The following is a 27,180-nucleotide window of genomic DNA, read 5'->3' as shown; positions in this document are numbered from 1 at the left end:
TGCCCCCAGCTCTGCCGGCCCGCTCGCGGCTCTCCTCCCATTTCTGCCCTGGAGGAGTCAGGGCGAACTGTGAGGGACAATGAGTTGGGGCTGATAGAGGAGCTTCTCTACAGTGAGGCGGCGCCATCTTGCAGTACGGACGAAGAGCTGTGGCGGGCGCCATTTTGCACTTGGCCGAGAGATGAGAAGCGCCTTATTGCATTTCACCTCCTGGGCGCCGCCATTTTAGGTTACGGCATAGCCTCCGCCTTCCTAAGCGCAATCTCATTGGGCGCCGCCATTTTGGCTTACGAACAAGACGGCGACCCGCAGGGGTCCTCACCCCCTCCCTTCCTCCCTTTAGGTGCCTTCATAAAATGCCCGTCGAGAATCCCCTCTTTTTTCGCCCCGCTCCCAAGATGGCGTCGATGCGGGAGAGCGACACCGGCCTGTGGCTGCACAACAAACTGGGCTCCACGGACGAGCTGTGGGCACCGCCGAGCATCGCCTCGCTGCTCACGGCCTCGGTCATCGACAACATCCGACTCTGTTTCCACGGCCTTTCCTCGGCCGTCAAGCTCAAGCTGCTCCTGGGGATGCTGCACCTGCCCCGCCGGGCGGTGGATGAGGTGAGAGCCGGGTGGGAGTCGCAGCGAAGCGGGGCGCGCGTGTGTGTGAGGGGGAGAGGTCGGAGATGGCGTGAGGGGAGAAAGGGGGGCAGTGCCAGCACCACCTCCCCCGCCCGCCCTTTTTTTTCCGCACGGGGGCTGCGGGGAGGGGGGACCGACCCCGGGCTGCCCGCGGGGCGAAGCCGAGCGGCCGCAGCCCCTCAGGGCAGGGGCTTGTGGTGGGGCCGGTCTCCGCAGCCTTCTTTGGACGAGCAGCAATAAGTCAAGAAGGTCTCCCGACTCGGTCCTCGGTGTGAGGAAAAGCGCCGAGATTCCCCGCGATAAGGGAGTGAGTGGAGTGGGAGCTTTGCTGCTGCTCCTCCTCTTCCTGCTCTCCGGGGATTCCCTGCTTGGCACTAGGCTTTTGGAAGCAGTTTGGACATGAAACCCATTGTGTGGCCTACAGGGACTCATTGTAGGGCTGTGTTTTGGGTGCCTTTTAGCGAAGAGGGCTTTTCTGAGGCAGTGGTTGTGCCACGGCTAGGGGAGAGGCAGGATCGTTCAGGAGCGGTCCGTGTGTGTGTTCAGCTTCCTCCGCTCCTTCCACAGTACTGGCGGCTGTGTAGGTGTCACAAGTCGAGCGTCTCGGCTTATGGGAGGACAGCAGCAAGTGCTGAAACTTTGGCAGTAGAAGATCTGGGGTCTGCACTGAGCACTGCTTTTCCCCACCCTTCTGCCGTCAGGTCTTGATTTGGGGAAAATTGCCATGCTTTTTGTTTGCCTCTCTTTACCTTTCTGGGAGCAGCTGGTGCTTTCCTCTGTTGTCCTACCCCAGCTAATAAACTGGCTGGCTCGAGTCTGAGCTGGCTCTGCAGGCTTTTTCACTTGGCCTGTGCCTCATCTGCACCTGGTTTATTCTTGCCGGTAGGCAGCTACAGATGTTTGGGGCAATAGCTGGAGAATGTCTGGAAATCTTAGGTTTGTTCAGCCAGGCTGGACAAATTTGTCTCCTGCTTCCATCATGTAAAGTAGTATTTCCTGGTAACAATCATGGAAGTGGTGTGGAGTTAGTTTTCACCTTCCTGTGTAAAGTATCCTCAGCCGTGCTTTCACCAGTCTTTCTTGGCTAAGACAACTGCTTCTTAAGCTAAATATACATATATATCAGGCAGGGTGTGGTATGTAACTGGGATTGTTGTATGCTCAGCTTTTGTGCAGTTCTAGGCTCAAAATGGGCAAGCGTCACCTTTAAGAAATAGTTTAGTGTAAGTCTTGCCATATACCATTTAATGTTTGTCTTGCCATATATATCTGTATGATTCTTCACTGTGTTACACCGGTGTCACTTTAAAAAAATATTCTATTTCAGCGTTTTTATGCTGATTTTTAAAACATGATATTCATGTTTAGTGCCTGTCCAGTGAACAAGCTGTCATCCTTTGTGTGTGATAAATGGGGTCATGTTCTGGACAAACAAAATAATCTAGGCCAGAAAGGGGGATGGGAGCTCGTGTGAACTTGTGAGTTTGCAAAATTCTTGTGACCTTAGTGTGAAAATCTAAGTAGCCTGGAAGAAATTAGTATTGCAGTGTTTAGAAAAATCAGTGGTGTTTTTAGATTGAAAAAAGCTTGAAAGAGCTTAAGAACCTTCATAAATGGCATTCGTGGCAACTCTTTGATGGAGCAGCATTCAAACAAACTGAAATAATTTGGTGAAATGCTTCAAGTGTGTTCACTGGGTCAACGTTTTAAACCAAACCTGAGGAAGAGCTGCCAGCAGCTTTCCTGGATCTGTGCTTGTGTTAGCTGTGGAGATAAAGTGTAGAGAAAAGCCAGTCAGTGTGCCTTTTACCGTGTACTTAAAGTGATCAGTTGTGTTCCAAATGTAAAGCTCTTGTTCCTGCTGTAACAAAATACTGTGGGATTTTTCAGTTTGGTAGAGTTCATGAATTCAATCATAAGCTTAATTGTAAACTGATGATTGAGATCTACCCTTAGCATCTTTAATTGTTTCAGGAACATGTGATTTTTTTCTTTAAACTGGGAGAAGGGCCTTAAAAAAAGGTTAAAAATAGAAAAACCCCTGAGGCAAAAACCCTTAACATTGCTGGTAGGCCTACTATTATTATTACAGGCTTCCTTTTATAGATGGCAAAAATAGCTGATGTAACCAAACTGCTGACAGAAAGGGCTGTTGTCATATCAGATGCTCATCATTTGTGGTTAGTTTGCTAAGATAGTTTTGTTTGTGCAGATTTGTCACCTAACTTAGTATCAAAAATTTCAGTGTTTGAATTGGCATGGAATACCTTGCGCAGAATATCCAGAAAATAGATAAATATGTCTGTGCCCAGAGTGGCTGTGCTGTGCACATCTCTGCAGCAGCCTTTGCTTGTGTGCTGGGGAGTGCTGGAAGCGGTGCCTTCCTGCCTGGACAGGGTAGCTGTAGCTGCCTGGAAGTGAATTTCTCACTTGAAAATCACCCCCATGTCTGAAAATGATTAAACTGAACTATGAGAGTGCTGAATGAGTCTCTTTGGAAAGTCATATGTCTTTCCTGTGCCATGTGCCAGTCTGTATCGATCCTGTGCGAGAAGCACCGAGCTGGCATTTGGAAGCTTAATTGTATTGGAAAATGTATTGCATCAGCTTTGTACAGCTTTGGGAATCTCAGTAGCAGCTACAGGGTATGTTACATGTTAAAAGATATTCCCCTCTCTAGATAACAGATTCAACTGAGTTATTTTCTCTTCAAAAGATTTTTTTTTCTGTTTTCTGTGTAGTAGCATTTTCATGAAAGCTTAGAATAACATAGAAACCATTTGGGAGCAGACATTTGAGTAAAAAGCAATGTGGGAATCAAGGAAACTGGTGGTATTTGGTTTAGAAGGGATTTAATTGCTTCTGGTCCTTTCTAAATCTCTGTGAAAGCTTCAGTCTAGACAAGTGAATCTTCAGTGAACCCTCTTGAAAGCTCAGTCCTTCACTTAAGTGATTTTATCCTCATATGTAATATCTTTCAATTTTCATAATCTTTTCATTCAACACTCCAGATACTGTATAGATATAAGTGACTTAGTCCTCATAATACTCTTGTGGGATAGGTAATAAAACTAATTTTTTATCATGCTGTGAACCTCATTACTGCGTGTTTGTTCCTGCTGACTAATAAGAATAATTTACTTTCATTTTCATTTTAAATTGTGTCTTGTAGGCAGTTATCAAAAATTCCTTTCCCACTGTAATGCTCTGGGAAGGACTTGCAAACTCTTGAATCTTATGGCTTTTCATCTGCTAATTTTTTTCTAGATAATTGCACTTATTTGGAATGATGCCTAAAGCTCACCGTAGTGCTGACCAGAGTTTCAGTTGTGAATTTGGCAGAACTGTTATTTCTGTTTATTTTGCATATTATATTCTTGTTAACCTGATTCACAATGGCAAGTGCAAGCTTTCTTTTTATGACAGTGTTTAATTTATTTGTTCAGCATTAGACTGTGAGGTTACAACCAAGTCTGGAACGAGGACTGTGCTTCTGTGCTCTCTGAATTGTCTTGAGAGGAAGATTCCTATCCCAGCAGGGACCTGCCTGTTTATTACAGTAGAAATCAAAACTGTTTCTTTGTGTTGGCTTATGTGCACCACGAGCCATCTCTGCAGAGAAGTGGGGATTGTGGAGTGTGGGTGCAAAGGAGTAAGAGGGGACATGACACTTGCATTTCCCTCTGTATTGGGAGCTTACAGGCTGCTGTGCACCTTTCTGGCCTGCACTTAGAGTTCATAATTATTCTGTGATGTAAAATGAGATATTTTAATACAATAGTTCTCTTGGCCACTTCAGCTTTTTTTCATGATTAAAATGCAAAACGCATCCAATAGTGGTATTGACCCATCCTGGGTCTGTATTGTGTAAATATTAATACTGTGTTTTCAATCCAATGCTTTTAGTTTAATGAAAACATTCTATAATGATAATGTAGCTACCTATTAAATACTGTTTTTTTCCTGTAGCCTCAGAAAGATGAAAGCTTCATTTGGTTTATTAGCCAACTGTTGATACAGTTGTCTAAAAGTATTATGATACATGCTAATTTAGGCAGAATACAAAGCAAATAAATATTTGAAATATTTGCAAGTAGTCACCTTGGAACTGTCACATTGTGTGTTACTTGTAACACTTCCTTTTAAATACCTTCCCACAGTCCTGTTTGTCCTTCCTGCACAGCCATTATTAATCTGCCTGTGTTCCCAGACACTTCCCATCCTGCCTGATCCCTGCTTGCTAGATGTTTCTAGTCGTGGCCTGCGCTTTTTCTTGTGTGCCAGCAAACTGATAAAAATACTTAAGATCCTTAAGTTTTAGATGAGAAAGACACTGGAACATGTTACATCAGATCTTGACATTCATGCTTAACAAGATGCTGGTTGGAGCTGATGGGAGTCTTAATGACCCAGTGTTGCAATCATAGACAATTAAGAATTAGGGATTATGGCTGTGCCCTGTAAAGTAACAGGAAAACTACATGTAGCATTCCCTGATGAGTTGCATTTCATGCATTCTCAAACTATAAATGAAATGTTTCTTTTGCTGCCAGTTGAACAGTGAAATGGGAACATGTATTTAAATTGCCATTTGAAGGCAAACCTGAGTCAAAACTCGAATCCAGGCTTGTTAAATGCAAAGCCATATTTAGGCAAGGTCTCTGGTTAGCTCACAGTACTTGTTAGTGTGCTTTACTTCCCTGTGTGTGATAGTGACTGTTATTTCACCACGTTCTTTCTGTCATGAGGCCTTGTGATAATGTTATTTGCCCCGTGCTAGGCAAACAAATTGTTTCTGGGCTCCTTTCTTGAAGGAACCAAAAGCTTGTTAAGCAGTGGGTTTTGGCATAAATAGGCTGCCATAACTTTAACCCTGAGAGCAGAGGGGATGCAACATGCCCAGACCAGAGTTCTACAGGAACTTTCATAGTATGGGCATGTGGCTCTGTGAATTTTTGGTACAAATAGTAGTTTTGTGAAGCAGATATGAAGGGTAAATTGTAAGGATGCAAGAGACATTTTTCCTCTAGCTACTGCCTGACTTTGCTTTGATGAAAGAAATGACATTCTGTACACTTACCTGCATTAGTGGCATCCACAGAAAAGCTTGTAAAAGTTATGAATTCATCAGCTCTTCTGGGATGTTTTAGGTTTCCAGGTGTTTTGTGTAAATCAGTACCTTGATTCCTTTAGGACAGATGAAAGAACAAAAGACTTTTCTTTGATAGTGTTCACAGTCGTTCTCATCCACTGTAGAAGTGACTTTTGTTAAGGAGTTTAGGGTTAGAATAGAGAGGTGGGCAAGCGTGTGGAGGTTCTGGTGGGGTTATGTTTACTGAGGAATAAATGAGCAATAGAGAGCCAGCAAAGACTGGAACCTCAGAAATTGATTCTTTTCACTGGGTAAGGTTGGTTAAATTTGACAGCACATTAAACAGTGTGTGCTCCTGGTTATGTGCTCAGTTTAATCCAAAGCAAATCAATGGCACTGCTAAGATGGGAACTGGCCCATGTAGTGTGTTCTTCCTGCTCCCCTCTTTGTGGTTCTGGTGTTTGTGTGGCTGCAGTCAGTCACTCTGAGGAGCTGGTCCAGCTTTAAGCTACAGAGGTGCTCCTTTTGGGTCAGATGGACTGATGCAGTTTGTTTCACAAGCACATAATGTGTGAGCCCTAAAACATGCAGGGGGTAAAGGACAAACTGGCTCTGGAGTGGACTTGTAAACCCTTCCAGAGTGAGAGGGCAATAACATTGTGCAGATGAAAGGACTTGAGAAATGTCAATGTTTGTTTGCCTCTGAGCTTTAGAAGTGGATGGGAGAGGAATGGGGAGCAGAAATTTAACTTTTATTTCTTTTATTTTGAGTTGTATGCAAAGAGTAAGTTCATTCTATTAAATCTTTTCATATAAGAGTGCTTTAAATAAAGGGAAAGAACAGCATGAAGGTGAAGATGAGTCTCTTGCTTGTCTTCCTGTGTCAGATACATGATGACTGTAACTAAGCTATGTGTGCCACAGTGTGTGGTGAAAAATCAAAATTCATGTATTTCCTTATACTTGCTTGTACATTCTTCAGTGTTAATGCAATGCAGATAGAGTATGGTAAACTACTTTATGTGATTTTGCTGTTGTGTTTTGTGGCTTGTTAGACACACAGAATATCTCAAACATCTTAGTTCACTGAAGCTTGTGCTGTCATGCTTACATGAAAATTTACTTAGAAAAAAAGAAAGTTCAGTCTTTGGGGGTTTATACTTACTTGTTAATGAAGTAAACCCCTGACTGTAGTCACCTTGATTTTGATGTCATAGTGCCAGACATGTTGGTCAGTAATTAAAAAAATACTGTTACAATGAAACCTAAAATTTGCTTCGTTTATTTTTTTGCATTTTTCAAAAATAACTTTTTACTGACTGTAGAAACTTTGGGTAGATGGAGAATCTTGTTGCTCATGGCATGTTAAGAGGGCTGTGTTTACTTCCCATAATATGTAATTTTTGTCAAACAATACAGTATTGATTAGGTTATTTTGGCCTCAGCTTAAGTAATATTTTGAAGACAATTATGATGCAGATACAATCTGTTTGTGTAATTATGCTGTAGGCTGGCAAGGGGCACATCTTCATTTAGATGCGGTCCTAAATAACTTGTGTTGTATTTGCATATTCCCATCACTGAATAGAAGGTGTGGGTCCACAGGGAGTATGAATGTAAAACAGAAGGAGACAGTAATGTAAAAATTTGGCTGCTGCTTTTAAAAATGCCCAGTGCTAAACAAAGCTTTGAGCTGCCAAAAGCTCAAAAAACTTGTGTTAGATTGGCTGAAAGCAGTTTTTAAAAATTACCTTGGTTCATTCTTTGCTTGGTTCTAGAGTTAATGTATAACAGTGTGGAAACAGTCTCCCTCTTCCTTCCCCAGTAGTAAAACATTGTGCATGCTTGTATCTTTTTTAAATTAATCCAACTATAACCTGTTTAAAACTGTTTCCAATTGGTTGATTTTCTTTTTCTTTTTTTGTTAGATGAAAGGGGCACTGACTGAAATTATCCAGCTCGCTACCTTGGATTCAGACCCCTGGGTCTTAATGGTAGCTGATATTTTAAAATCCTTTCCAGATACTGGCTCCCTTAACCTTGATCTTGAAGAACAGAATCCCAATGTTCAAGATATTTTAGGAGAACTTAGAGAGAAAGGTAAGCCTTTTCTGTTGGTGAAAATTGCAGGAATGTGGTGCCTTGTTGTAGGAATAACCTGTCATTTCACAGGCAGCCTTGCTGTCTTAAAGTAGAGATACAAGAACAAGCACTGTCTTGTCTTTGGACTACCACAGTTCATGACCTGGAATGTTACTGGACTGGGAATGGTGGTATTTGAGGAATGGTAGCTTCTTAAATTTTCTTTTCACATATCATCAGAATTTAATGTCAGTTATTGCCTGGAGTGTGAAGGGCAGCACAAAAGTTGTGTGGATTCATTAGTACCACAGGCTGTGCTGCAGCTTAGTCGGTAAAGACTTTTTCTATGTTGCTCTGTCTCACATTTGTAGTAGCCAAGACAACAGCAAGTCTCTGTTTTGTGTGGAGGCACCACCACTGTCCTGGGCAGGGGCTGCCTCTCTGGAAGAGTCTGGACAGCAGGGGATCGGTGCTGGAGGGAGGCTGATCTCGGAAGGGCTGTGCTGCTGATGGCCAAGCAGCTACAGATTGCCCAGCAGCTGAAAATATGCACAGTTGCTGCTTCAAACAGCAGCAAAACTACCGATGGATGCAAAACTACTCCTACTCCAGTGTGTTTATTTTAGCACATTGTCTAGAAAAAGCCCTCAGGCATCCATGGACAGACGCAATCTCGGGGCTGGAGATTGCAGCAAAACAATAATTAAATGACTTGGAGGTGGAAACACTTTGTTTTCTTTCTATAAACAAATGATCATTTGTCTATCCACACTTGTGATTTGGATTTTCATTCAGTAGTTTAGTTTTCATGTGTAATTTTTAAGGAATCTGAGAATTCAATATTTTTTATGTTTTTTGACAATAGCAGCATGTGTAAGATACCTATAATTTGACTAGGTATAATTAAAATGGAAGCTTTTATGAAGCTAATGGGAAAAGCAAACATACTAATAAGTGGTTATATATTGTGTAATAATTGGAGTTAAATTACTCTTGGTGTTTATAGAAGTAATCTAAAATTTAAAACCACCTGTACAGTCTAGTTGTAAAATGTTTTGTCATTAGCTGTCAAAGAGGTGCTAACACCCCTGTGTACTGTGTTAACTCTTTATGCAGTAAGTGAATGTGAAACTTCAGCTATGTTGCCGTTGGAATGCCAATACTTAAACAAAAATGCCTTGACAACACTAGCTGGGCCACTTACTCCCCCAGTGAAACATTTCCAGCTGAAAAGGAAACCTAAAAGTGCCACTCTCAGAGCTGAACTCTTGCAGAAGTGTAAGTAGTATTAAGATTGTGTAGAAATTAAATGGCGAAAGGCCAATTTATATTCAGTCTTATTCTCCAGAATTGGGATACACATTAAAATGTTCTATTACAAGACCTTTCCTGGATGATGATGGACTGATGTGTGGAAGAGCAGGTGCAAGTCATTCCAGACAGGATTGCATTAAAATGCTAATATTGATTTAAATGCTGTTCAGATTTCAAGGCATACAATGAGCTGTAGCTTCATAAAGCACAGATAGGTCCTCTCCTGGTATATGTAACAGTCTGACTGAGGACACCTTTGGTTAAAGCTCCTGAAGCAAAAGTAAAATGAGGACAGTTTTATTTTGCCATGTGCTTTTGGAGCAGAGAGCAAGGGCTGCTAATTAATGCTTTCTTTCACTCAGTGTGGCTGTATAGGGTGTAAAACCAAGAGCGTTTTCTCTTAACAAAAGGCAGCATATGTGTACATGTTTGTATTGGTAGCTGGTTGAACTAAGTGATCTTAAAATAGTTTACTGCAGCTGCTGTTTTGTTGCAGCAGCTTGCTGCTTTCTTGCATGTAACTTGAGTTGGTCTGGTTAAATACAAAGCTTGTAAATTTTCATAATGTGTCATATAACTTTTAAAAATTATTTAAATTTCTACTGAGTAAATTGCCTTTTCTGGTTATTTCTTTTAGCTTAGGCCACCTTGTCCATTGCACAGTCATACTGATTTTGCATTTTCTCCAAATACTGTATTTACTTCACATAAATTACCTGGGTTTTAATTAAAATACAATTCCTTCTTTGTTGGTATTCCTATCTCTTTATCTATTAGTTAATAACATTTTATGTAAGAAGCATTGTGTTGTGTATTTTCAGCACAGGTTCTGTAATAACTAAATAATAATTTTTCCTTTTAGCAACAGAAACTGCGCAGCAGCTCAAGAAGACTGCAGGAGTTCCTTTCCATGCCAAAGGCAGGGGCCTGGTCAAGAAGATAGATACAACAAGTATGGCTCACTTTCATCAGTTCTCAGAAAGAAAACCTGATAAAGTAGCCTTGATGAAAAATAAAATTACCCTCTGTTTTTTTACAAAAGCTTAAATTTTTTTTTGAGGCAAAGGATTTCTCCCTTTCTGCCTCCCTCTCTCCTCATACTTAAATATTTCTGACATGTCTTGTCAGAAAGAACAACAGTGTGTGGGGTTTTTCAAATGGCAAGTATATCTGCCATGCTTCTAAAGTGTATGCAGCTACATCATGCCTATAGACTTTGGTAGGAATTTAATTTGCATCACTCCAGGAATAACTCCTGACTAAGCCATGTTGCTCCAAAAGAGAGCAGAGTGGATCACAGTAGTCTGCTGTGTTCTTTGAAATGCTGTGAAGTAGATTGAAACTATCTTGTGTTTGTATAATTCTGTCTGGAGAAAGAAGAGGGGACAGTGTGCTCTGCAACCAAGGCTGAGCAGTGAATTCCAGGTGGCAAACCTGTAGAATGATCCTTCAGCTTTGTATTAATGCATTTCAGCTGTTTGCTGAAGTTCCTAAACTTATTTGAATTTTTCAAATAAGTTGTGAGAAGAGGGTTTAAAATTAGTTTCATGCTCTTAAGTCACTGCACAGGTATAACGTTCCCGGCCACCAGTGATGCTGAGGTGTGAACCTTTGAGTGATTCCTTGGTGTTGTGGCTGGAAGTACTATGAAATATTATCAAGTACTCTGTGACAATGCTGTTTAAGATGTGGCTTTGAGGGCTGAAGTTTGGCCTTGTGTTCATGCAGGAAATGCAAAAGGTCTAGTTGTAATTTGAACTAAAAATTTTCCATTATAGAAAAGGACTGTTAGTTCTTGGCATTCTGTGTTGCTGTTGAATTGCTAAAGCCAGTTCTTAGAACCTGGCCTTTAGAGTCAGTTGGCCTCTAGAAAAGGAGTTGGGGACCTGCTGAGGTTTGCTCTGCTGAAAGGGCACATAGGTCAGAGCATTGTCTATGGTGAAAACATTTTCAGTACAACATTTAGAGGGATGCAGAGTCTCTAAGCTCAAACTTCAACTTACAGGGCATGATGAGATTGTCAGGAAGCTCAAAGACCTGATAGATCTGTATATGTATCCCTTATCTTTTAATAGTTAAAAGATTGCTGTGTTTAGTGCTAGTATTACGTGTGAGGTAGAGGAGCAGCATCACAGAGTTGGGAGGAAACAGGTGCTTACAGGTGTAGCTGATGCTTCTGAGTATTGAGACAGCAGGTCTTCTGTTTGCACTATAGACCCAGACTGGTCCTTCTCCTTGTGCAAACAGCAGCTCTAGATTTTCACACCCCTGTGTGAGGCACTAATTTACCTTTGCAATATATCACAAGCCTTTAGCCCTGCAGAAGCTTGGCTAAGATTTTTGGTTAAATACAATTTTATCAAGTAATTTGATTGTGAAAATCAAAGAGCAACTTTGGCAATAATTGGATTCATAAGATCTATTTCTATACTGTTTTACATGTTCAGAGTTTATTTTTTATAGGTAAGGAAAGCTGCTGTGTGTATAGGAAAAGTAGGCTTTGTTAGCAGTGCACCTGTTTGATTACTTAATGTAGAATGGGGTTGCAAGCATTGGTCAGACATTGGCCCTTATTCCCTTTTTGAAAAGTAAAACCTAATCTGACCTTTGAGGGACATGTAGTGTTATAGCTAATTCCACATTATAATATTAATGTTTATTTTAAACATTTTAATTTAAAGGGCAGGTTGTGTGTGCATTAAGAAGGGGAGGAGCTGAAGAACTCATTAAAGCATTTTTCATAACCAGTTAAACACATATTTCAGTTTTTACTTTCTTTGCTCTTCCCTAAGCACCACTCAAAGGAATACCAAAACAAGCTCCATTCAGGAGTACTTCAGCTCCCAGTGTTTTTAGTCCTTCTGGAAACAGAACTCCTATTCCTCCTTCAAGAACGCCTTTGCGCAAAGAAAGGGGAGTGAAGGTAGGTGCACTCCTTGTTTGTCTGCTCAGGTCTCTTCTCTCACCTAAAGTGAATTTCTGCTGCTGCTTTGAATCAATACATTAAAGGGAAAAAACCTGAGGATGATATTTAGAGATAAACTACATGCATTTAATAATGATTATTAAATTCTTTGTGGTCTTTCTTTTTAGCTTCTAGATATCTCTGAGCTGGATATGGTAGGTGCTGGCCGTGAAGCAAAGAGAAGAAGAAAGACATTAGGTTGGTACAGCATTCTACTTACTAAGGCTGTCAGTACACCTGCAGATAGGATCAAGATTTGTAGTACCATTTTGTTCTTAATTTGCTAAAGCTTAGCCTGAGCTAAACTTAAAAAATTAGGGGATGTGATACCAACCAGTACTTGTGAATGAAGTAAACCCCTGACTGAAATAGGTTTTAAAGGAGGATTTTCATTTGTTTCAGTGCACCTACTCATATTGCCTTGGCCTAGGTAATAGAACTCAATCATGTGAAAGGATTGAGCTAATCAGTTTTGCTTTGGGCAACCCATAGATGTGTGAGTGGCTTCAGTACTGGCATTTTTGAGTTGTTTTCATCAGCTCACTTCTGCTGGCTGTATGGCAATGTAAATTAGGTGTAAGTAATGTTGAAAAAATTTATAGCACTTTCCAATATTTTGACTGAGAGATCTTAGCAAGCAAATAATATCTGATACACTGCTTTTAAGGCAAGTGACAGGGTTGTGCCCTACTTAACCATATCAAGAAGATGCACTATGCAGCATATTTGTCCTAAAACAATTTTTTTGTGTTTGTTACAAAAACAGAATACCACCTCAGAAGAAAACCATAATTGCAATTAAAATGTTGCTTGGGCTTTCATGCTTTCTAGTATCAGATTACTCTGTTCTTGTATCCTGTACAGTGTTGTTCAGTTCATTATTGGGTTCATTATAAAACTGTGTTTGGAGATTACTGTGTCTATTTCAGCATATAGCTCTTCAAGCATGTTTTAGCATACTTTGAGAAATGAATTTTTATATCTTTGTTTAAAAAGTATATTCAATATTTCTGAAAAATTGTTTTGACTCACTTGTATTTTTATGCAATAGATGCAGAAGTTGTGGAAAAGCAAGCCAAAGAAGAAACAGTAGTAGAAAATGCTACCCCAGATTATGCTGCTGGCCTTGTATCTACACAGGTAAAACCAAGCAAAATCAATCAAACAAAAACCAACCAGTCAAAAAAAAAAAAAAAAAGAAAAATACTCCTGACATGTGCTATTCTAAACCACGTAAACACTGTAATGGTATTTTACTCATTTGTTGAAACATGTCTCTTTATGTAAAAATTTCTGCATAACTTTTTCAAAATTCCATTATATTTTCACCTAAGAAAAAGCAAACCTCTTGCTAGAAGTTTTTCAATCAGGGAGAGGAAGAACCTGTCATGTGTAGGCCTTTTTCCTCCTATTTCAGATACAGCATATTAGAAACTACAGTGTAGCTTTGTGTCCTCAGTAAGGATGTAGGTTTTACAAGAATGTTATGTTCTGCCCTTACTTCTGAGTGAGAAACTGCTGGGCATGTGTGACAAGCCAAGGCCAACATACAGGCAGATTGTGGTAGGCCAGAGTCAGCAGTGAAGGTCATTGCCTCTCTTTCTGCAGAGTGCTAAGAGAATCTTTGTTTTAGCAAGTTCCACATTTTACAGAATGTCCATGTTTTATATAGATAGGGCTACCTTAAATGATTCATCTGTTAGACTTACTCCCCCCAAAACTTCTTTCCTTTCTCACCCCCTTATGTTCAAAGGCTGGATCAGGCAGTGAAATCATCAACCATGCTGCTGTTTTTATGCTGTGTATGCAGTATCATGTATAATTAAGTACAAAATGAGGCTTTTTCTGTAGCCTCATCATCCTAGATGGCATCAGTCATGTTGGTGTTGGCTGCCTGTTACAGTGGGAATGGCGTTTTTGCCTTTGCTGTTACTGCTGCCTTGTGCTTGCCTGTGTCCCAGAGGCCTTTGTGTTCTCCTGCATGATAGCCTAGTAGGCCTTATGCCCATGGATGAACGTGGTTCTGCTTGCTAGTGGTGAAGAGCATGTTTCCTCTGGCAGATCACTTAGTCCTAGAGTGCAGTTCTTCACAGAGCGCCATCTGCACGAATATCTGATGTATGTATACTTCTTCAAAGTAGAAAGTCAGTGTTGAACAGGTTGTTAGGTAGGGCTCCTGAAAGAGAAGTCTGCAGTTAAGTTCCCAAAAGGAATATCTTAGTAAAACTAATGTTGAAGTTGTATTTAAAATGCAGAAACAGCCCATGAATACTTGCAGTGTGGCTTTAATATTTTCTTTTCTGTTCTGTAGAAACTTGGCTCGTTGAACAATGAGCCTGCACTACCTTCTACGAGTTATTTACCTGCTACCCCCAGTGTGGTGCCGTCTTCCTCCTATATTCCAAGCTCTGAAACACAGCCAGGTAACAGACGCTTCTTTGCTCTTGGGACCTGATGACTGCAACTCTGTACAGTTTTACTGCCTGCCTACTCTTTTGTTTACAAACCTACTGTCCCTCAACTTGAGTGAAACTCCACCTTAGCAATATAAAATCCGTTGCAAGACTCCAGCCTTTGAGTCTGGGGAAACCAGACATATCATTTAACCTAAGTAAAGAAAGTAATTGTTGGCTCTAAATTTTTAGAGTGACTGCTAGCTAAGTCAAGTAAGTGAAACAATTTCCTGATTTTTTTCTTACACAGTAATAGAAAATCCACCTTTTGCTATCCCCAAAGAGTAATCAGTATAAGTCTGAAGTATATATTCCATGCACACACATGCTAGCACATACAAAACAGTTGCTTTCAGAAGTCAGTTTTATTTCTAGAGCCAAGTGCATATTACCTTTCACACAGTTTGGGATTAAGCCATCCATTTTTCTTCTACCTTTGTATAACAAAGATAATAGCTGACCTACTGCATATTTTGAAAAGTGCTGTTATTTTCAATTCTAGAAAATTGCCAATAGTAAAAAATAGTTTGTAGAAGTCCTTTTTTCCTACAGTTTTATTTTAACCAGCTTGATTTTATTTTTCCTTCCCTGCTGTGTGTGAAGTCTTTAAAAGAATGTATCAGTTTATGCTAAAAGATGTGCATGGCTGGGATTCATTACCAGCTCTGTCCATTAACAGAGAACCAACATTTCAGTTTAATATATTATTTTTACTTGTGAGCTCTGGCATTTTGGGCACCATAGAAAATGGCATAGATGCAAGACCCAGTCATTTCATTTGGCCTCAAAACAGTTCAGAATCTCTCTGAAGGTCTATGCACATCTTTCTCTGGCAGAAAATTGGCATCTCCAGAAGGAATGCAGCCAAGAACACAGCAGTGTGTCAGCAGCTGTAGTACTATTTTCCAGAGTGTTGGTATTGTGTTCAGCAGCAGGAAAAGATTAGTTAAAAATTCTCTATTATGTACTCTTTCCTTTAGGAGTATGGAGTATTTGGCTTTTCTTAGGGACCAGGAACATAAAACATACTGTTTGCTTGATATAGGATGCAGACAGAAGATTGACAGATTTGGCCTCACATAATCTGAGGTTGCATAATTAAGACATTACTTTATGAAAGTCAGTTATTTTGACAAGAGACAAAGCCAGTAATGAAACTTGTAAAAGAATAAGGAATAACTCATACTGCAAATGTTTATCCTCTCAATTGTTCCACATCTACTGAAAAATACCAGTATTGCTAAAACCATTGCTGTGTCTGTGTCAAGGTGGAGAGCCATAGATGTCTCATTTTCTAAAATCTGCTGTAAGGGGCATCAATGTAGCTCTGATCTGTATCTGCCTGTGATCTTCTGTGAACACATGTAAACAGGTCAGCTCATGAGGTTTGTTAAGGGTGCTCCAGCCTGTGTCCAAGAGCTGCAAAAGAACATAGATAGAGTGTCCACTAGGTAATCACCACTGGCTGCACAGATGGTAACTTGTGTGGTCAAGCTGCTGTGATTTCATGAGCTGCCTCCAACTGCAGCCAGGTTTGGAATAGTTTAACTTCCATATTGCAGGTGAATGGATCAGCTTTGAGAAAGAACAGTTAAGCCTTGTGGGGTTTTAACTTCTAGGAGTTTAGTGTTTAAGTAACAAGTGATTTGTGAAAACTGCAATTAATTCTGACATCTGTTAAAGTATATTTGTATTTTCAGTATCTTAATGGCATTTCCTTTGAAAGCTGCTGCTACATTAGGTAAAAACTGATGAAATAATTTTTGACTTCGTCTTTGTAATAGTACAGCAACAATCCTGGTAGGATCAGAGTACAGTTGTTACAGCTATATAAACTGAAGAGTAAGTATTGCAGTTTCAGTTTAATAAATTGGATATTGATTAAACATCAAATTTGATGCTAAGTATAGCATATCCATATGGAACAGCTAGTTACTCTGTTATCTAATGATTTCTAAAGATAATTGAATGGAAAGAGCATTAGCTCTCAGCTTTTTCATATGGATATTAGAGAGCATATTGAATCGTGGTGCTAAAATGGAATCATCAGAGATTTTAGCTTTCTTTAAAGGCCACTGGTGATGCTAATCCCTATTTGTGGATAATAATGTTTTAACTATCCTGACTGTTTTTTGCAGCTGGCTCTGCACGAGAGGCCTTGCAGACCAACAGACAGACTGAAGAGCCTGCTGCTCCAAATGCTACTACAACTCTTCCTGCACAGTTCAAACAAAGAACACCCATGTACAACAGCAACTCTAATCCCCCTGCAGCTACACCTACCTCACCCCTAACGCCCACCACACCTCCTGCCATCTCCCCTGCGGCACAGGCACCACAAGTGGCCCCCCAAACTCAGCAACAGCCACCACCGAAGAAAAGCCTCTCTCTCACAGTAAGTAAAAACAGATTCTTTTTGACTGATGGTTTTGATGTGGATTGGATCTCGTTTATATGTTGGCATTTCTTGGCCTTTGGATTATGGAGTGGTTGAAGCTGCTTTTTTTATAACCAAAGATTACAAAAATACTTTGTGGTTTAGCATTTCTGTCTTAATGCTATTCACAACATTTTTAGTTGTGCAGTGTTAATGTTGCAGTAAGATGTCATTACTTAATGCTGTTTGTTATGTAAAATAATTGCTCATTATAAAGAATTTTGGGGGAAAGGTTGGCAATTTCCAGCAGAAATTGCCCAGCCAATTGCACATAATATAAATTGCTTAAAATTGTCCTGACATAGCTGTAGTAGGAGAAAATACATAAATAGATTATTTTAAGGTAAAAGATTTTATTTCTGATCCACCTCATCCCACCATTACACATTTTTCAAAGCCTGAGAGTGGGGATATCTCATGAAGCTTCTTATTCCTGGTGCATAAGGTTTGATATGTATTATGTGCGTAAGACTTTGCTAAGCACATCTTGTAAGCCTGGCTTGCAAGATCTGAACTTTAGCAAGCTGGGTGACTTCTTCTTTTCAGTATCTCTACTACATTTATTAAAGGAAAAGAAATCCTCTGAAATTATTGTAAGCCTGGGTTTGTTGGATTGTAGAGAAAGCATTGGATTATTTTCTTTTTTCCCTAATGTCATGAAGGACACAAAATGGGTAACATAAATGTTAAGCCTCTCGCATGTTTCTGTAACTATTTGAAGGTGGGGTGTTTTTTTTAATGTCCAGAGTTCAATTGTCACTGCTGTGCATGTTAGGTGTAAGTATTACAGAGGGGAAACCTTAAGGTTAGGATGCCTTTTTTGTTAACTTTTCCTAGGTCCTACAAACCTTTGCCATGTTTTTTTATGCTTATCTGTGGGTATTAAAGTGGTCCCTGTTGGCAGAGTTTTTTTCAGCTGAATTGACGTTTATTGTGTCTATTACAGAGGGAGCAAATGTATGCTGCACAGGAAATGTTCAAGACTGCAAACAAAGTTACAAGGCCAGAAAAGGCTCTTATACTTGGATTCATGGCAGGATCCAGAGGCATGTATTGATACTAATTTAGCTTGCTTCTGAATACACAAATCTGAAATACAGCTCAGCATTTCTAAATGTGCATATAAGTGTGCATTGCTTTAGCTTTGTCTGTATGTGTTGGACTCTTTGCTTTACACTGGACTCTATATACTTTGATGAGTTATAGTTCTAACTACCTGGAAATGGTTCTTTAGGGTCCATTTCCACTAAGTCAACTGGTCTGTCAGAAAAGCTGCTGACCACAATTTAACTGAACTCACTGTAGAATCAGGGCTTAGGGTTGAAGAGAAACAAGGCAGCTGGTAAGCTGTGAACAAAGTTGTTGGGTGCTCCTGCTCTGCCTAGAGGACCAATGAATGTAAATTCTTTTGTGGCCAGTTGATGTACCAGTTGGTTAGTACAGAACCTCTTTGCTAATTCCTTGCTTTAGAAACTGGCAACTGTTATCTCAGAGACTTTAGATAACAACTGGTGCTGTGAATCGCAGAGAGATAAGCTGTCTCATAGCTAGATCCTGTTATGTATTGGCCTTGATAGACCAAAGCTGTTTTACCTAGAAGATTATTGGATGTAAGATGAGAAGGGGCTCAAGAGTCCTTAAGTGAACTCCATTATCTGCACTAGCTCGGGTTTCTAATTTGGTATTTGTGGGCTCTTACCACCAGAGTCCTGCAGCCTAAGTGTGGCTCATGCATTTGGAGTAATGCAATACACTGGTGAGAATGACCAGAGCAGAGTTACTGTGGTGATCCCTGAGCTTTAAGTTTGGTGCATCTTGCATAAATGATGGTGTTTTCAGTGCTACTTCAAATTGCACTAGGAGGCTGTACTTTAATATCTACACAGACAGCCTTTTCTAATGCAAGGTAAAATATTATTTTGGAAGTGTGCGTGATATAGATTCACATATACATATATAGTAAAGTAAATATTAACATGAATTCCTTTAGTAGTAATGCCAGCACCTTCTGAAGGTTGGATAAATTACTGCCAACTGATATTCTTGAGCATCATTGCAGTACCTTGAAGTGTAACATTTAAAACTTCTGTCACGGACCTGAGTCTGGGACAAACGGTTTCAGTGAAGCTTTTTGGGCTTCCTTAACAGCTAAAAATTCTTGAGACATTTAACTACAAAATGTCTCCCAAGTAAAGTAACTCTGGTAGTTTGTTTACCAACTCCATTTAAATTATAATCTTCTCTTCTGACTCTTGAGGTAGAGAGAAATGACACTGACAGGCTTTACTCCCTCTTTTATTGTTCTTCCAATGATATTAGCCTTGAGCTTTGTCTTTTGGGGTCTGCTTTTGTTATTTTTAAAACTTGGTCTCAGGAGTATGGAGTGAGGAAAATCTTTGTCTGGTTTGCTCAGCTTTGGGTTTGAGAGTTGTTGTTTGTGTTTTGTGGGGTTTTTTAAGCATAAGAGCCCCCTGTCTTGTCTAATATACTGTTGTATAAACTAATGTACTGTTGAAATGTATAACGTGTTTCTCTCCTTGTTTCTGCAGAGAATCCTTGCCAAGAGCAAGGTGACATCATCCAAATTAAACTTAGTGAACATACAGAAGATTTACCAAAGGCAGATGGCACGGGCAGCACCACTATGTTGGTTGACACAGTCTTTGAAATGAACTATGCTACTGGTGAATGGACCAGATTCAAGAAGTACAAACCTATAACTAATGTTTCCTAAGAGATGCAGCGGCAGCAGACTGGACCAAATCAAGTTTAGAGTCAACCAGCTCATAGAGTATGTCAACTGTACAAAACGGCATTCATGTGTACATTTCTTATTACCCTCCAGAGTAGAAGCTGTGCTCTTCAACCAAACTGAGCTCAGTGAACACAGACGTGTTTGATGGTGTCAAACTCACTTCATTTCTTTTTTTATTAATCTTGGGAGAGGGAAAGATGATCCTGGGGAGGGGGGGACATTGTTGGTGTGTTTTTGTTCAGGATGCTGAAAAAGGAGATCACAGCTGAAAGGTTACTGATGGGAGCAGTTTACTGCTAAGTACCAGAAGAGAAGACTACTGCGCAGTCACTCACGGTTTACTGTTAACTGAGGGCACAGATCTTTATTATAAAAACATTTTCTTTGGCAACATGAGTTCTGTCATAAGAATGGATGTTTGAAGCACCACAGGTCAGTACTTGATAATTTTGCATTTCAGCTACAGTATGACTATTGCAGATGGTAGATGTCAGTGTCTAAAGGTACCCACTGTATGTTTAGCTTGTCTATGCTTGGGTCATAGGATGAGATTGAGCAGCTTTGTTTTAGCAGTGGGAACAAAATGGCATGGACCCCCTTATGCATCCAAAGGAGATCGCTTTATTGTAGAAATCACATTTTTTTAAACCTTTAATCTCAACCTGACATAACTGAAACCAAATTGAGACCTAACAGAACTTAACAGAAAGAAGGCACCCATTGGCTGGTTCAGCTGCCATGCTGCTGTCCACATGTCCTATCATGCAATCAGCTTCCTGCTCTTACGCTATCCACCTTTCCTCCAGCCAGTCACAATCTCTCTGCAGTCACTCAACTGACTCTCTCCTCACTCCTGACTGCCTCTCACCCCTCAGCCGACTCCCACCCCTCCAGCCTGCAGCTGTGCCTTTCCCATGGGGCCTTCTGGAGAGCATAAGCCTTAACCGCTGTAATAATCATTACCCCATATCCTACATCTCCCCCCCTCTTTTTTATTAAGCAATGAAAACCTACTCGGAAAAACCTAAACAATTCCTAAGACATTAGTAACTGTGACAACAATAATAACTATTACCACTTTTCAAAAACTGTAACATAGGCTTCTCTGGTTTGAGTAGTAACATTTAGTAGGAACATAGAGGTGAAGTTCACAACTGCCTATATGCTTTGCTATCACCCAGGATCTCCCAAGAGCCTTCTTTTCACAATGAGGACTTGGAAGGTCTCTTCCGGACAAGGCTTCCATGTTTACCTCAAAGGAAAGTGGTCTAGCTTTGGCAAAGCTAGTGAGTCTTTTTTTTTTTTGTACAGAAACACCTGGGTTTGATAGTGTACTTTTCCTTGCCAGTCAAGGCCATAGCTTGGCCAGAGCTATGACCTAGACTGGGAAGGCTTTCCTATCATATCCTTGAAAGAAATCTTGAGTAATAACTCACAGAAGAGCTGGCTTTGTCATAAATAACTTGTAAATACCTATAACTATGTACATATATATACAACTCCTTTGAAAGTACCATTTACCTTTTTATCACAAACAAACCAATTCAAAACTATCAAAGGAAACGTCTCTTTGTCTCAGCCAAACCTGCAGCCTCCATACAGGTTTGTTTTTCTGAGGAGGCAAGGCAGAGGTACAAGGTCCTGGTGGCTTGCAGCAACAATGCTGGGGCTCGCTGTAAGGGCGGCATGGCAGTGCCCCTGCCAGGGGAGCCACCTGCTCACTGCTGGCAGCCCTGTGCCCCAGAACAGTGTGGTCTGCACCCCCTGGTTGCCTCTGCTTCTGGTGGCCCTGTGCCCTGACTGCTGCTTCTAGGTGGATGTACGAGACAAGTGTTCTGGTGACAGCCACTGCGCTGGCTGTGCTGGTGTTGCTGGGCCACACTTCCTGTGTGACATTGCCATACTTGATGGGCTGGCAGTCCCTGATGTGCCTGTCGCTGGCCTGCAGCAAGCTGAGTGCTGTCAACGTGGCCACCAGGCCCATCCTGACTCCCACCCAGCCAGGGCCCCCAGATGTGTGTCCAAAACCTGGAAGTGTGCGGCTCAAGCCACTGCCAGAGAGTTAATACTATGAGCAGTAATTCCCACATTTTGGCATGCTCTAACCATATCTGCTATATCACAAGTACATAGGGTACGAACAGTGAGCAGTGCTTTTCTCCAGTCTTTGTTCGCATTTGTAAATGGAAGCTGCTGCAACAGAATAAGGCCAGAGTTATTCTGTATTCTGGCCTCATCATCGTTGACTTGCCAGGAGAGCTTGGCATGCAGTCTGTCCAGGAGCTGCACAAACAACTCTGCTGGACCTTGTAAAATGTCAGCAAAAGACATATTAGAGTTGATACCCATCCCTGGGAGTTGCTGCAGGGCTAGGTGAGTGATGATATCACATACATCACACGGGTAGGCTGCCTGCGCTGCAGGGACTGCAAAGGGACCCTCTGTGGTCAGCAGCCCAATGGCGACTGGTGCATTTCTGTCCTGCAGCACTTCCCCCTGGGCTGTACACAGCTCAGTAATCAGCCAGACTGAAAACTGCATCACTGTTAGAATCATTTTCCTTGTGCTTTTCCAGTCTTGGCGTGTGAGGATGTATGCAGTACTGATAGATTCGAGGTAGATAGGGCGCGATGGGAGAATACGCCACTTTCTTTTACTAGCGCCCTCAGTTCTTTACTTTACAGTCCAGCTCTTGGTACTCTGGGTGTTGGTTCAGTGCATGTATTACTGGGCAGGCTGCAATGACCACCAAGTCACCCTCCTTCATGGTGGCTTCCCAGCATTGCTGCCAGCGCTGGACTGCTGCACCGCCATCTTGGGCAGGGAGTGAGTTGCCACCCGCGCGTGATGTGGGAGTTCCATGCCAAAGGGGCCAGCACGCAGGGAGTTTTAGTGGGGTGAGACAGCTCTGTGGGGCTCGGGTTAGTCTTGGGATGAGGGAATTCAGTGGGGTTTGGGTCCATCTTGGGGTTGTAGTATGGGTTTGGGGGAATGAACTTGTGAAGCGGCGTAATGGCTGACATTTGTGTGACTTCCTTTAATGGCTGCCATGATTGTCCCCCATGTAGTGAGGTGCCCGCAAGCTTCGGCATCACCGACCCTGGTGATATCAAAAAGTCTCTGCCCTATTGCTTGCAGGTTTCTGATCAAAGGGACCCACTAAAGGTAAAATCTGTAACTTGATTAGACATCCAGTCCAGCAGGGTGCTTAGTTTCACATCAGCCATATTAATAAATTGCTGGTGTAGGAGCAACCTGACCTGGCCCAAGCTCCTGCTTTGTTCCCCTGATATTCCACCTCCCATACTTTCTCCCACTGGTCTCCTCACCCTCCCGGTGAGGTGCACACACTTTAAACTCCCGAGTTCCTCCCCAAACTCTTCCTGGAATCTGCCTGGCTGGTTCCTTGACCTAGTGGGAGCTGCTACCAGAGTCCACTGCACACCCTAAGCCCCCTTTATAGGTCCCTGTTTGGACCACCAGCAGTGGGAACAAAGTGACATGGACCCCCTTATGCATCCAAAGGAGATTGCTTTATTGTAGAAATCACATTTTTGTAAACCTTTAATCTCAACCTGACATAACTGAAACCAAATTGAGACCTAACAGAACAGAAAGAAGGCACCCATTGGCTGACTCAGCTGCCGTGCTGCTGTCCACCTGTCCTGTCATCCAATCAGCTTCCTGCTCTTACGCTGTCCAGCGTTCCTCCAGCCAATCACAATCTTGCTGTGTGTTCCTCCAGCCAATCACAATCTCGCTCCCAGCTGTCACTCAGTGACACTCTCCTCCCTCCTGACTGCCCCCTCCAGCCTGCAGCTGTGGTGCCTTTCCCATGGGGCCTCTGGGGAGCATCAGCCTTAAACCCCTTTAATAATTATTACCCCATATCCTACATCTTGTTAACTCTCTATATTGTCAATGCACACGCCCAGCATGAGTTAATCTTTATTTATTTATCTCTTTATTATGAGAAAATATTATAATACTCATTATAACTTTATTTAGTTATTATGAGTATCATAACTTTCTGAAGAAAAAACCCATCAAAATGATAAAAATAACTGTGGCTTGTTGCTGCCTGGAAGTGATAGTTTCTTGCCATAGGAGTCTTGGGGTAGAAGTTGATCCATAGCTCTTACATAACAAGCCCTTTGCACAGCATAACTTAACCTGGAGGAAGGGAAACAAATACATCTCAAAACCAACTGGAGCTTAATTTAAAAATTGCCCTAGAAATGGTTGAGACACATCTGAGTAGAAGTAGTTTTGTTGCCTTGAGGCACTATTAATGTATGTTTGGTTGAGCAGTCAAAAGCTGCTTGATTGCCAAACCCTGACCCGAAAAGTTTTAATGACTGTAGCTGTGGTTCTTACCAATGTAATTTTATCAGTATAATTGCTAATGTGACCACAATTATACTGGCATATAAATGTGCCTTGTACTTGTCCCCTGCTAGTAGAAGCACATTTTTATCTTTATAACTGTGTTCATACCCCTGGTGTAATCTGGCTTTAATGCTACAAGCAAAGCTGGCATTTACTGAGAGGATTTATGTACATTAGTCAGGATTCCTTCTTGGGAGACTGAGCTTCATCATGTGTGGGAGTCTTGAATTCAGTGTCTGGTTTCTGCCAGTACTTGTGTGTGGAGCTGTGCTTGGTTGGGAATGCTGCTTAGGAGGAAGAAATACAAAGATGAGTAGCAGAGTGGTGATGTGTTGAGGAGATACCTTGGGCTGACTTAAAGATTCATGTTGAAGTGGAACTTTTAGGACTAAGTGAGGCTTTTTATTTTGTTCCTTTTTTCTGAAAAAAAGCAGACCAAATCCCATAGTACACTTGTATACTAATGAAGAAATTTAGATGTTTGATTAGAATTTTTTTTTATTGGGGAATTTTTATTGCATTTTAATCTTTGTTTTTCAATCAACTACCCAACAGGACAGGGCAAGTATAAACAACGTTTTTTAAAATGCCCTGTATTCTAGAGTGTTTTAACATGTGACCAAAACTATAGATTTCTTAACTTTATTTAAGCAAATACACAGAATGTTCTAGCTCCTGTAACAGGCAGGGTGTTTGATGGTAGCTGCTGCTGTTACAGAGTGTTGCACATGTTTTAGTGTGAAAGTTACATATAACTGCCACATGGGGCTGTCCTCCCCAGAATTGCCCATTTCAGAAACAACATAGATTGCAATTTTGATTCCAACTTTTCTTTTTAAACAGCTTGACAAGTGAGGGTGAGTAGTGAGTTTTAGTTTTTAGGAGTTTAGTAGAATGTGTTATGGTTATAACTTATTTGGTTTTAGAGTGTTACACACTGAGGGCTAATGATAGGATATGAAAGTATTCATCTTTTAGAAGAAAGGTTTAAAGAAAAGTGACATTCCTTTTGTTGTCTGCATTCAGATTTTGAAGTTTCCTTGTGATGACCAGTTTTCTGTACATGTATATGATACTTCTGCCTTAACTGTTCCTGCTTGCTAGATGAGCTGCAAGTATCAGATAACAGTTATTAAGAATGATTATTTAGAAAATTGGCTGGATTGAGGCTCATGTACTGTCACGGTAAACTCTTGTTGCAAGACCTGTGCAGTTCAATCGTGGTCAGGAGCTGCTGTGTGGTGGCTCTTTTGGCTTGCTTGAGATTAATGGTGGTCCCTCACTACACTCCTGGGGCCACAGAAGCCTGCATTTCAGAGCTGTGCTTTGGGAGGAGACAGCTGTCCCTCTGCTCTTCAAGAAGCCCTTCTAGAATGCAGTGGAGTCGTTTGAGTGCAGTAGTATGTAGGAAGCTTAACCATGCTGCTGTTTGTAATTGCTGCATAATGCAGTTGGTCTCCAGGCCTGTTTGTCTAAAGTCAGTCATAGGCAATAAATGGAAATTTTAAGTAGAACTGTAGTATATTTTTAATTCCATAAACTCATTAGGATGAGACAATTTAACACTGCAAATTTTTTTAAAGTCACTCTATGACCCTCAATACCAGAGGATTACTTCAACTCGATCTGTGAATCTATAAAGTGTTTAAATGCCTAAAGAAGGGGAAGTTTCTGCAACGTTGTTAAAGTGATACAGTGAGAAGTAAAACTACATGGAGTTCTTTGGTTCAGCAAATTAAATCAGCAAATCTGTGTTCTGGAAGTAGGAATAATGCCAGACAAATCAGAAAGGGAAACTTCAATATTGAAATTCCAGTATATTGGAATTGTTACATACAGAACAAAATCTGGCCTTGGAACTTGATGTTTTCTGTCTTGAATACTCAGTCACTTGGATGGGAAGCTATTCAGTGAGGCTCAGTGTGTGCTGTAAGGTTAAACAAAAGCATTTCTTTACTCTAGAATGACTTGCAGATTTGCTGAGTTGACCAGAGAAGTAATTCAGAGTTTTCTTAAAGCTTTGCTTTTCTCCTTTCCTCAAGCCTTTATCCAAGCATGAAGTTTTAGGAAATAGCAAGCCCAAACTTAAGAACTTTGGGCTTGAGCTGCACCTCATCAAGGGGGATGTCCCATTCTCTCTTGCCCTTGCTTGTAGAGAAGCTCCTGTCTGTGCAAGCCTAGGCATGATATGAATTAGGTTTTTTGATTTGAGTATGAAATACTGCAGAAAGAATCAATGAAAGTGGCTTGTGATTTCCCTGTCCTGTCCAGGCTTTTTTTTAGGGGAGAAAGAGCACATTCATCTTACCCAGGGTTCTTCAACAACTTGTCCTATGGTGAAGTGCTAGGTTTCTGAAGGCTCCATTTCCTTTCATGTGTGCTGTGAGGACCAGAAAGAGTGAAATGAGTGTAACGAAGAAAGGGAGCCCAAGAACGATGCTGAGATCACAGATTCCATCTTTCTGTTCATTCTTTTGCTACTCTAATGCTTTGTAGTTGTCTCCATACAAACCTGTCTAGGCTTAGTACAGTTAACACTCTAGTATTGGGCTGGTATTTTGTGGGTTAACCTGATTTTCAGTGCTGGCTTTGCCATTTAATCTTTCAGTTCAGTACCATAGGATCCTGGATACAGTGGGGAGGAGCCTTTGGTAATTGCTTGATATCTCCATGTGGAATTGATCACTTCTCTCACTAAGTTGTGTCCAAGTGCAGACCACTTGTCTAGATAAAAGAATCTTGAGACTTTGGCATCATGCAGTTAAAGAGTGAATCACATTTTCATAGTAAGGTCTGACTGGAAAAAAAAAAGAGACTAAAAAATGTTAAGCCAGAGCCCTCTGGGAATCTGGTGCCTTTAACAAAAACTGTCATTTTGTAAAATGTCACATCTATAGCATAGCCCATATGTTTTCTATTGGTTTTTGTTTGGTTTTTTTTTTGTACAGATGTAAATTCAAAATATGCTGTCTTTGGGTACGTATTTTCAGTGTAATACAGTATGTATAATAAAAAATTTAGATTTTCTAAGTGGACTGATGCTCTTAATAACCAAGTTGTTCAT

General features: G+C 41.0%; 1 protein-coding gene across 1 annotated transcript; it reads left to right on the top strand.

The window, feature by feature from the left end:
• NELFA (negative elongation factor complex member A) lies at positions 1 to 27,145 on the top strand. Its single transcript, XM_030947425.1, has 11 exons — positions 1 to 608; positions 7,650 to 7,821; positions 8,920 to 9,081; positions 9,980 to 10,069; positions 11,910 to 12,040; positions 12,211 to 12,280; positions 13,134 to 13,222; positions 14,394 to 14,505; positions 16,674 to 16,930; positions 17,919 to 18,018; positions 19,522 to 27,145. Exons 1-11 carry the CDS (start codon positions 357 to 359, stop codon positions 19,704 to 19,706), a joined length of 1,620 nt encoding a protein of 539 aa, XP_030803285.1. The 5' UTR covers positions 1 to 356; the 3' UTR covers positions 19,707 to 27,145.
• The last annotated feature ends 35 nt before the right edge of the window (positions 27,146 to 27,180 follow it).

Source organism: Camarhynchus parvulus, chromosome 4 (assembly GCF_901933205.1).
Source record: "Camarhynchus parvulus chromosome 4, STF_HiC, whole genome shotgun sequence".
In the NCBI taxonomy this organism is placed as follows: Eukaryota; Metazoa; Chordata; class Aves; order Passeriformes; family Thraupidae; genus Camarhynchus; species Camarhynchus parvulus.
Note: the sequence above shows the minus strand (reverse complement) of the source record. Positions and strands in the feature narration are given on the sequence as shown.